The sequence below is a fragment of the Lycorma delicatula genome, chromosome 5 (assembly GCF_047948215.1).
Source record: "Lycorma delicatula isolate Av1 chromosome 5, ASM4794821v1, whole genome shotgun sequence".
NCBI classification, from domain to species: domain Eukaryota; kingdom Metazoa; phylum Arthropoda; class Insecta; order Hemiptera; family Fulgoridae; genus Lycorma; species Lycorma delicatula.
In genome coordinates this window covers 99,430,150-99,442,779 of record NC_134459.1, presented here as the reverse complement: position 1 = coordinate 99,442,779, position 12,630 = coordinate 99,430,150, and the positions used below count along the sequence as shown (strand labels likewise).

At 30.7% G+C, this 12,630-nt stretch overlaps 1 protein-coding gene across 2 annotated transcripts in view; it reads left to right on the top strand.

Moving 5' to 3' along the window:
* Positions 1-245: 245 nt before the first annotated feature.
* The window catches only part of eIF2Bbeta (eukaryotic translation initiation factor 2B subunit beta), a 31,266-nt gene continuing 18,881 nt past the window's right edge, over positions 246-12,630 (top strand). The window contains exons 1-3 of one of the 2 annotated variants that reach the window (XM_075366745.1): positions 246-591; positions 8,472-8,558; positions 11,706-11,835. In XM_075366745.1, coding sequence (XP_075222860.1) covers positions 518-591; positions 8,472-8,558; positions 11,706-11,835 — 291 coding nt within the window. In that variant the 5' untranslated portion in view covers positions 246-517. The remainder of the gene's footprint in view (positions 592-8,471; positions 8,559-11,705; positions 11,836-12,630) is intronic. The other variant, XM_075366744.1, reaches the window with a different exon arrangement.

Here is a 12,630-nt window from a genome sequence, read left to right as displayed (position 1 = left end):
CCTTTAACCTTTAAGTTTTATTGAAAACAAAAAACGTCTCAGCCTTTTCCGGAGGTCACGGGTTCGAATCCTCTGGTCAGGCATGGCATTTTTCATACGCTACAAATTTCCATTAGGCTAGATGATCATAGCAACCGATGCCCGTAATCCCATAGAAAAAACTTTCTTATCATAAATGTGGATTAATTATAAGTATGTTGTAGATTCTAAGTTACGTGACAAAATGGTATGAACGTATACAGGAGGCGGTGGCGGCGCCCGTATTCTGAAAAAGCAAATGACTTCCTAACCTCAAAAACTTTGAAACGTGAAAATTAAGTGTCTATCTTTCTTAAGAATGATTTGAAATTTAGCACAGAAGAATTTACTGAATTGATTTGGTTAACTACTCTTGTAAATGCTCTAGACAAAGTTTTTGTTTGGTGTTTAATTAATTATTGAAGTTCATTGCATAAGTGTAACATATTTTTGATTTCAGTCTCTTTTTTAAGTGAGTTAATATATTTTATTAGTCATAATGATGAAAGAAGGGAAGAAGTCACTGGATTACAATTCAAAAGTCAATGCCTTTGTAAAAAAGGTAAAGTCAAGGTATGAGGTATAATCTCTATTATTATAATTTACTACCTTACTGTGTATGCTTTTTAAGAATATTGAATATTTTGAAGTGATTAAACTTTAAAAAATATTTACATCATCGTAATTTTTTTATATGAATTGGTTGCTGAGAAATGTCAAAACATTTCACTGAAACCAGCCATTCAACTGCATACATGTTTGATGATAAACTTAAAAGTAAAAATCTTTTCACACATTTTTAACCAAAGAATCTATTTGTTATTGCTATCGAGTATTCCCACAAATTTGTTTATCTATCAATGTATGTATTAATCATTGGTGACATTATATATCTACCATTACACAGTTTTACAAGTAATTTGCTACACAATAATTACAGGTAATTTTTTTTATTTCTTGTATTTTTTATGCTGAATCGAAATATGACCTCAAAATTTGTGGTAAGGACTTCATTTTTTGTAATTATCACTAGTAAAAATGAAAATTGTTAAAATGATTTCTTCTCGCTGTTAAGACTACTTGTAAAGATTTTTTGCAAGTCAATTAATAATGAAATGCAAATATCTGAATATATTAATAAATGACTCAGGATGGAATCGTTTAGAGGAATGACCCTTATGACTAATATAGTATTTTTTTTTTTTTCTTCAGTCATTTTGATGCAGCTCTCCAAGATTCCCTATCTAGTGCTTGTCGTTTCATTTCAGTATACCCTCTATATCCTACATCCCTAACAATTTGTTTTACATATTCCAAACGTGGCCTGCCTACACAATTTTTCCCTTCTACCTGTTAAAGCGACTATTCCAGGATGCCTTAGTATGTGGCCTATAAGTCTGTCTCTTCTTTTAACTATATTTTTCCAAATGCTTCTTTCTTCATCTATTTGCCGCAATACCTCTTCATTTGTCACTTTATCCACCCATCTGATTTTTAACATTCTCCTATAGCACCACATTTCAAAAGCTTCTAATCTTTTCTTCTCAGATACTCCGATTGTCCAAGTTTCACTTCCATATAAAGCGACACTCCAAACATACACTTTCAAAAATCTTTTCCTGACATTTAAATTAATTTTTGGTGTAAACAAATTATATTTCTTACTGAAGGCTCGTTTAGCTTATGCTATTCGGCATTTTATATCGCTCCTGCTTCGTCCATCTTTAGTAATTCTATTTCCCAAATAACAAAATTCTTCTACCTCCATAATCTTTTCTCTTGCTATTTTCACATTCAGTGGTCCATCTTTGTTATTTCTACTACATTTCACTACTTTTGTTTTGTTCTTGTTTATTTTCATGCGATAGTTCTTGCTTAGGACTTCTTCTATGCCGTTCATTGTTTCTTCTAAATCCTTTTTACTCTCGGCTAGAATTACTATATCATCAGCAAATCGTAGCATCTTTATCTTTTCACCTTGTACTGTTACTCCGAATCTAAATTGTTCTTTAACATCATTAACTGCTAGTTCCATGTAAAGATTAAAAAGTAACGGAGATAGGGAACATCCTTGTCGGACTCCCTTTCTTATTACGGCTTCTTTCTTATGTTCTTCAATTGTTACTGTTGCTGTTTGGTTCCTGTACATGTTAGCAATTGTTCTTCTATTTCTGTATTTGAATCCTAATTTTTTTTAAATGCTGAACATTTTATTCAAGTCTACGTTATCGAATGCCTTTTCTAGGTCTATAAACGCCAAGTATGTTGGTTTGGTTTTCTTTAATCTTCCTTCTACTATTAATCTGAGGCCTAAAATTGCTTCCCTTGTCCCTATACTTTTCCTGAAACCAAATTGGTCTTCTCCTAACACTTCTTCTATTCTCCTCTCAATTCTTCTGTATAGAATTCTAGTTAAGATTTTTGATGCATGACTATTTAAACTAATTGTTCTGTATTCTTCACATTTATCTGCCCCTGCTTTCTTTGGTATCATGACTATAACACTTTTTTTGAAGTCTGACAGAAATTCCCCTTTTTCATAAATATTACACACCAGTTTGTATAATCTATCAATCGCTTCCTCACCTGCACTGCGCAGTAATTCTACAGGTATTCTGTCTATTCCAGGAGCCTTTCTGCCATTTAAATCTTTTAATACTCTCTTAAATTCAGATCTCAGTATTGTTTCTCCCATTTCATCCTCCTCAACTTCCTCTTCTTCCTCTATAACACCATTTTCTAATTCATTTCCTCCGTATAACTCTTCAATGTATTCCACCCATCTATCGACTTTATCTTTCGTATTATATATTGGTGTACCATCTTTGTTTAACACATTATTACATTTTAATTTATGTACCCCAAAATTTTCCTTAACTTTCCTGTATGCTCCGTCTATTTTACCAATGTTCATTTCTCTTTCCACTTCTGAACACTTTTCTTTAATCCACTCTTCTTTCGCCAGTTTGCACTTCCTGTTTATAGCATTTCTTAATTGCCAATAGTTCCTTTTACTTTCTTCATCACTAGCATTCTTATATTTTCTACGTTCATCCATCAGCTGCAATATATCGTCTGAAACCCAAGGTTTTCTACCAGTTCTCTTTATTCCGCCTAAGTTAGCTTCTGCTGATTTAAGAATTTCCTTTTTAACATTCTCCCATTCTTCTTCTACATTTTCTACCTTATCTTTTTTACTCAGACCTCTTGCAATGTCCTCCTCAAAAATTTTCTTTACCTCCTCTTCCTCAAGCTTCTCTAAATTCCACCGATTCATCTGACAACTTTTCTTCAGGTTTTTTAAGCCCCAATCTACATTTCATTATCACCAAACTATGGTCGCTATCAATGTCTGCTCCAGGGAAAGGTTTGCAGTCAACGAGTTGATTTCTAAATCTTTGCTTAACCATGATATAATCTATCTGATACCTTGCAGTATCGCCTGGCTTTTTCCAAGTGTATATTCTTCTATTATGATTTTTAAATTCGGTGTTGGCAATTACTAAATTATACTTCGTGCAAAACTCTATAAGTCGGTCCCCTCTTTCATTCCTTTTGCCCAGCCCGTATTCACCCACTATATTTCCTTCCTTGCCTTTTCCAATGCTTGCATTCCACTCTCCAACTATTATTAAATTTTCATCTCCTTTTACGTGTTTAATTGCTTCATCAATCTCTTCTTATACACACTCTACCTCATCACCATCATGGGCGCTTGTAGGCATATAGACGTTAACAATCATTGTCGGTTTAGGTTTTGATTGTAGTATTAATATAGTATATATATATATATAGATAATATAGTATTACATCATAGAATGACATCGATACTGTTGATCATGAGTCATTCCATTAATAGGAAAAATAAATTATCACAGTAATATAATTCACTTATAACCTTTATTAATAACATCATTAATAAATGATAGTCATTTCAATCACTATTTTCATTGTGAAATAATCCAAACCAGAAAATCAGTTCTGTTCTGGTTTTCATTTGAATACCATCTTGAATTGAAGGTCTTTTGTTTTATTTGTACTTTTCCTAATGGAGACCGGTATTGTTTTTGTTGTGCCACATACAATTGATTTTTGTGTATTGTTAGTAATGTTATAAAAAACCCTGTAGTAGGTAAATTCTTCTAAAAATATTTGCTATATTTGTAGTTAATTAACTTAAATCTCAAAGAAGAAATGTTTACTACATTGGTTATGAAATCATATGAACTCTATTTTGGATATAAAATAAAAGATTAGGCCACGTTTTGAGCCCTTCATAACTGCTGTAACTCTTATGTAACTTTAATAAGCAACTGGTTAAACATGAAGCTGTGACATAGATCTTTTATTGTTTTCTATGGTATGGAGAGAGCATAAGGACTACCCAACAGACTTTACTTTTGTATCCCAAAAATCAAAAATATCACAAATAAATTCCAGAAATATGTTGCTTATTCTAGCCTTCTCTCAGCCATTAGACCTATTCCATTTCAACAAGAATCATGGAATTTATAATAAAATGTTGACAATGAAGAAGGCTATGGTGATTAAAAAGTAATGATTAAGAAGAGGATCCAGATTTCTGACGTGGGAACACTGAACCTCACAAAATTACCCAGGCAAAACTTAATGATCTGGTTCATTATCTTAATTTGTCTAAAATGTAGTCAAAGTAAAAGGTTCAAGGTAAAAAAGCTTCAAGGTAAAAAAGCCATAACCTCCTCAAAAGTGGCACCAAAATATATCTTTTTCTATATTAGGCAGCAAGAATGTCAGCATCTGTTCTTCTTACAAGATTATAAAGATAATAAATGTAATTGATTCTTTATTGGATTTACTGTTACACCATCAAAATTCATGGAATGGAAATTTTAGAGGAGAATAATCCTCTAAAAAGAGTTTGAAAGCCATCCTCCTTCACAAAGGAAATTAGAAACCGTCAATTCCTTTGCTTATGCAGCACATATAAAGAAGACATATGACAATATGAAATGTTTAATGACAATGATGCAATATGGAAAGTTTTCTTGGCAAATATATGAAAACCTAAAGGTGATTTGTATGGACTACAGCTTGGTTATATACAAGTAGTGCTGTTGCTTGTACAAGTGAGATAGTAGTTACAGGAAAAATCGTTACTTACGTATTAGCCCGTCGACCTTAACTATAATGATCCCATAACTTCAAAGTTATGGGATCATTAACATATTTTACATATTAAAAATATAAGCATTATTGCTTATAATTTTAGTTGTAAATTAATCAAACATAATCTACACTTGCTTTGCTCGCTAACTTCAACTAATTAACATTAATGTTTTGATTATTTAAATAATAAATAATTGCAATAATTACTGGATATATTATTTAAATACTCAAAACATTACTGTGTTAATTGGTCAAGGTTAGTAGCAAGCGTAGGTTAAATTTGGTTAAATAACATTTATAAAATAAATAAATAGTTATATAAATAGTAATATAGTGGTTATATCAGGTGATATTAACAATAACCCAAAAGTTTGCAATTTGTTGGTCAGTGGGCTAATACACAAGTACCGAAAAATCATTACATTAAAAAAGATTGATTGAAAAGAGAAGCACTAATGCCTAGTCAGAAAAAGTTTTGTCAAGCTCTTGTTCTTCAATTTAAAGAATATATATCTTCCACAATTGCACATAAAACTTGGTTTGATAAAAATCTTATCAAAGTAATGAGTTATAATGGCCAAGATTTCTTATACCTTAAGAGCATGTTTCCCAAAATCAGTAAGGAAAAAATCAAAGAAGGAATCTCTGTTGGACCACTGATATAAGCTAATGAAGGAGTTCAAATGAATCTCAGCAACCAGTGCAGATATTTCAGAATGTAGTAAAATCATTCCTTAGCAAAAAAAAAAAAAAGTTGAGAATTATGTAGAATTGGTGAGTGAGCTTCTTGAAAACTATAAAAAAGTGGGATGCAAAGCTAAAAATACACATGTTGCATTCAACATGTGGGTTTTTTAACCTAACCTTGGTCATGTAAATTATAAGCATGGTGACCACTTTCATCAGGATATATCAATACAAGAAGCATGCCACCAAGGAAAATGGACCCCAGATATGTTTGCCAGTTACTGCTGAAAACTTAAAAGGGACATTCCAGAGGCTGAAAACAGAAGAGAACTAAACAAAAGTGATAGGTAAGATAATATATTCTAAACTATATTTACCTGATTTAAAAAAATCAGGTTTATTTTAAATCCATGTTACTAAAAAAACCCTTCCTCCTCTCTCTTCAATTTTGGTGTGCAGATATGAAATCTCTGCAAAAAATATTATGAAAAAATACTTCTTATTGAATGCATGTATCAGAAAAACCTCTATCTGTGTTTTATGTGTGAATCTACAGATTGTTCATGCAGGAGATTCTGGAGCAAGCCACATACAGTTGACCATGCGAGAAGCTTTGACCCAAGAGGAGACCAGCTACTTGAAGCATCTTCCCTTGTGACTTATTTATTGTCGTTGAAAAAACAACATTATAAAAAGAAAAGGAAAACAAAATATGTTTTTGATTTTCACAAAATTAATTTTAAAAAAAAAGTTGACCAGTATTATTGGTAGTTAAACAATGTAATATTGAACTATTATTACATTTCTATCTCTTGTGATGTACTTCATCATGAAAGCGTCTTTTTAGAATGATTTCAGTTATGCTTTTTAATATTTTACAATTTGAAGCTACACATGTAATTGCTATTTAAATATCTTGACACACACGTCATTATGCTCCTCCTTCTGTAAAGTTAATGAATATTTTGTGTAATGTGTGTTGATCTTGAATCATCGTTAATTTTTCTAGTCCCAAATTCTAAATGTTTATTTATAGTTTATTTCATTTTTGTTTCAGTATGGTATTATTTATATACAGAATGTAAAAAAATGAATATGGGGTTTTTAAAGCTATTTAGTATCTTCTAACTTTGACTTAATAGTGATGATTCACAAATAAAATGAAGGAGTAAAATTCTTATAGTTTTTCCCTACAAGTATTCAATATGAACACCTTTTATCACACGTCACCCATCCAACTGAAGAAGAGGTTGTTCTGTACTTTAACCAATATATACAGAGTTATGGAACCAACAGCTGCATCAATCATGTGCCTTTATAATACCTCAAATGAAAAATTCACATGGGATATCGGATCAGGTAACCTTGTTGGAGACCACAAACAAGCTCTGTTATTGTGTCCATGATGACCACTCCAGCAGCTGAGGAAAACATCATTTAACCAATCCCTTACAGAGTTATGTGTGTGAGGAGTCAGACCCTTACACCATCTTGTTACCAGATAAAATCCTGTGGTTCATCTTGCAGTTGAGGAAGACCCACATATGCTACATATACAAATAAGCAATTCCTATTGTCGCTGCTTCAGCAAAAAAGAATGGCCTGTAAACATGCCAGGATATTGCACAGAAAACATTTAATTTTGGAGAGTTCCTGTTGTAGCATAAGAGTTCATTGGATCTTTTGACCCTCTGATATGATTGATATTATGTGTGTTAACTATTGTTTCACTGAGGTGAAATGTTGCCTCATCACTAAACACAGTACAATGAAGAAAGTCATCATTTTTAATGCCTCATTTCAATTGCAAAGTTGGCACTCAATGCATAGTCAGAAGGCTTCAAAGCCTGTAACAGTTGTAAACAGTTTGGATGTATGGGCACATGTATAAGTGTTTCTTTAAAACACTCCACACTATCATTTTCCATTTAACAGATTTTTTAAGACTACCCAGGAAAGACTCTGACACATTTAACGTTTTATTTGGACACTTGGTTATTTTGTAATCATCCCTTTCAGACTGATCATGCTATTAACGAACATTATTGTCACTCAGGTTAAACTATTTAAGATCTGCAAATTGAATGTACAACAAATTCACATTTAGCAAACTGCAAAACACAGCAGGATTTCTATTCAGGCCTGCCATCCTTGCTGGTGGCACTGTCAAGCAGAAATATAGGAAATAAATTTAAGCCCATTTGCAGAACTAAAACTGTATTTTTTCTCTTTGTTTCTAGCCTTAAATTAACACTGTTTACCTCATCCAAGAGATGTTAAAATAAATTAAAACCTAGATATTCTTTTTGTACATTTGGTAATGTTAAAAAAATGTAATAATAATTTACTCTCAGATCTTGATACGCTAATACTAATATTTGTACTGTTAGATTCCCCTTAGAATCTGCATATTTCCATTGCACTGTTTATATGTTATTGAGGGTTAAAAGCATCTGTCATACATAAATCAGCCTTGTAGTGTGTTGATTACTTTTAATAAGACATAGAACTTAGTGTGATAGTGTCCTCACTTTGCTAAACCTTTCATTTTTACTTTGTGTAATGCAGTTTCTGGTCATTCATGTTTTAAAATACTGTAAGATGTAATTTTTTTTCAGAAAGGTGGACGGTAGCTTTGCTGCAGCAATGCAAACGGTAACATTATTAAAAAGATTAATAAAAGAAACCAACTGGAAAACTGCTCAGTAAGTTAATTTTATTTTAATAAAAAGTTAAAACCTAATGATATTTTTTTTGGAATATCTTTCAAATTTCCATATAAAAGCTCAGGTTTTTATCACCTGGACAAAACAAGAATATTTTCTGTAATTAATATTACATTTATATTTGTATTCAGCCTCCAGACTAGTCTAGTGGTTAACTCATCTAACAAGTCAATTGTTTAACAGCAGATTTTCAAAATTGGAGGTTCTGAGGTCCAAATTCTAATAAAATTTAGTTGTTTTTTATACAGATTTGAATACTAGACAGTAGATACCAGTGTACGTTGGTGATTGGGATTCAATTAACCACTTATCTCAGGAATAATCAGCCTGAGTCTGTGCAAGACTACACCTCATTTACATGTCATACATATTATCCTCATCTCATTGGGCCATGGGGAGGGTTTACTTATTATTCACGAGCTGAATAGATTGCAATACAATTAGGAAAATTGAAAAAAATATATGCGAGGGCTATCCAGAAAGTAACTTAACATTTTGAAATAGAAAAAAAGAAATTTTATTATATACATTTGAAAGTGACAATCTTAAATTCTTTTTCTGTATAGTCTCGATTTAAGTTGAGGCACTTATCATAACTATTCACAAGCTCTTCAATTCCTTCTCTCTAAATCTGCCACCTTAGATTTTTGACACCCATCTTGCACAAAACTTGTGATAACCAAGCTTCCCCGATACAATTTCATGCAGTAAACTTTGTGAAATTTGGGGGAAATGAAGCGAGAGTTCTGTAATTGTAATGCGGCGAATTTCACAAATTTTATCATTGATTTTCATTAGTCACAAGGCTAGCTAGCCCACCAGTGCGGCCCTCATTATGAACATTGATGCAGCCATTTTTAAACTGAATGTACCACTGCCTCGCTTCACCATCACTCGTTATTCCATCTCTGTACACCTCACAAAGTTGCTGATGAATTTCAATTGGTTTGAAGTTTTTTGCCAGTAAAAACCTAATCATTGAACACAATTCACGGGATTTTCTATTAAGTGCACATTTCAATAATTTACAGTAAACAAAGTAGAAGAATCACAGTCCACACACTATGACAGCTTGATGCGTACTGAGTATTGAAACGTTTTGACACCAAGATGGCAGCTCTATCCCCACCCATCTCCACGCTAGGCACAAACATAAGTTACTTTCTGGACCACTCTCATATGTATACTTTTTTATTCAGGCTAATTATTGTTTCATATTTTATACACATGCTAAATAAAGTTATTTTGCACCTTTCACTTTATTTTATAGACAGATTTATCAATGTATATATATATATATATATATATATATATATATATATAGTGAGAGAGAGAGAGTGAGACTGGTTCAGGAGGAAAGGAGAATAATTTGGGAACTGATTATAGAACTTGAAATATGGAAAAATGTTTACACAAACATATCTCCAAAAACATTCTGTTATCAAGTTACAGCTAGTGAAAAATTTCACCTGAATTTCAGTTCCCCCTGGTAAAATGATTTTTCGTGGTACCCAATGTTAAACAGAAATTCAGTGACAAAAACATGTTTTTTATGATTTTAAGTACAAAACTTTGTTAAATGTTTAATAAATGAATAAATTTTATTATAAAAACTAGTAGAGAATTTAATTCTGGGAAAATTGATTAATAGAATCTAAGAAAAATTTTTATAAAAAAATCAGCATTTAGTCATATATTTAAAACAAAACAGAGTTTAACTTAACAGAAAAATGTTATGAATTTTTAAAAAATAATACAGCTGTTTTTAGTTAATAAATTTAGACTATTGAAAAATTAGTTACTTTAAAAAAAATACTCGCTGTAGTTTATACTATATTAGTTTACAGTGTTCAAAAACTCCACCATTGACATCAATGCGCTATTCAATTTGTTTCCTTACATTTTCTGAATGATATCTTTGCATTCCTTGATGAGAGCTGCAGCATTGAAAATACGAGCAATCAGTTCATCGCATTTGTCTACATTTTGCTTATATACTTCGCATTTCATCCATTCCCATAAACAGTAATCTAAGGGAGTAAGGTCTAGTGAACTAGAAGGCCAAATTTACTGGCCCTCTACATCCAATCCATTTACCAGTAAATTTTTCATTTATACGGAACACATTGCTGCCAACTACAAGTCATTTTATTGTATTGACTTTATTGTCATTGTCAGTTGATGTGGGTGTGAGTAGTATACCTACATTACCATATAACATGTATAAAGATGATTCTTATAATATGGTGTGATTAAATGTAGAAAATGGGTAACTTTTGGTGGGTTTCTGTATATTTTTAAGATGCCCTTCTATATTTTAGATGTTTATTCCATAAATTTGAATGCTTTGTTTTTTTTATTCTCTACAGTAAGTATTAAATTAGCATACACTGATAGTTTTGCGGAATTTATCATGTTGTTTTGTGTAGACTTGATATGATGTCATCAGTATTGAAGTACTGATAACATCATTATGTATGAATGTTTTTCATTATAGTTACAATAGTTCATTATGTTTTTAGAGTTGTAAAAATATTTCAGTTAGGAGACTAAAAATGGGTAAACCCACATGTAAATTCAGTGGTTAAACCCTCATTGAATTTAGTTAATTTTTATTGTTATATGTTAAATATTTTTTCGTCTATTATTTTTAATAAGAAATTTCAGTTTCTGTTTTAATGTTATTGTTTCTAGTTATTTATCTCTGTATAATTTGTTAATGGTTCTACAGTTTTATACGTGTAGAGTGGTTAAAGATAAATATTGATGAATATTGCTGAGTAAATAACTGTATTATAGCTCCCAAATGATTGGGAAACATATTTCCATATATTTAGACTGGTGATTCTTTACTAAAACTTGTTATATAAAAGTAAAAATTTATTTTTAAAATGAAATAAGCTGCTTCAAAAAAATTTACTTGAAAACTAGAGTTTAAAAATTGAAAGGGAAGATGAAGAGACTATCCAGTTTCATGTGAAGAAGATAACATTGATTATTAAAAGTAATGAATGTGGGGAGAAACGTATCAATTTAGCCTAGTTACTGTTAGTAAAATAATTGCTAATATTTTGATCTGCTGGACTTATTTAGTTCTTATTGTTTTTCATTCTTTTGTTATTGTAGAACTCTCATTACCATTTTAACCACCCATGGTAAAACACTTACTGAAGCATTACCAGTTCATGCTTCTGTTGGAAATATGGTCCGTCGAGTATTAAAGATTGTTCGGGAAGAATACACTGCTGCAAGAAAAGTAAGTTATTTAGTATTATTTTCATTTAAAATTATATTTAGTATTTTGAATTGGTGTAATTGTGTTTCAAATTGAAACAACAATATTGTTTGAAATTCAAGTTGATGTCACATAAGTTACTTAAAAAGAGGTATTATAATTATAAAACCTCTTTTATAATTGCTTTAATCGGTTAAAACCTCTTTTATAATTCTTTTTTTGGGGGGTTGAGTCTGAATTGGATAGCAATATTATATGAAAAAAAATTTAATTTAATAAAAATATTAACAAAAATAGGATTCATCTTAAAGCCAGTAAGCCAATCAAATTTGAAAATTAATATGAAGAAATTTAAAAATAAGTTAGATTAAATTGAATTTTAGAATAGTTATTACATATTTTATAAATTTAAAAATTAGATATTAATTTTATAAAAATTTTTGGATCTTTATAAAAAAACATATACGTAAACAAATGATATTCAGATCATATCCAACAAACTGAATTAATGTATTGTCGTTTAAAGATATAAGTATCATTTTAGTATGATTATACAAAACTTTAGTAGCCATTTTTGGGGTTGAGACTGTCAGAAATTTTATGATATTTTCATGTTTACGTAGCAAAAACAATGTATTCATTCTTTTGATAGATGTATTTATGTAATTAAACTTTAAAATGTTTCTCTGTAGTTGATGTGGATTGTTAATTTTTATTATTTTAAGAATTTTAAACTATTACTGTTTTATGTTACATTTTTTATGACTAGTAATAATACAATCATATTTTTATTGTTCCTTTAGTTTTTTGTTTTTA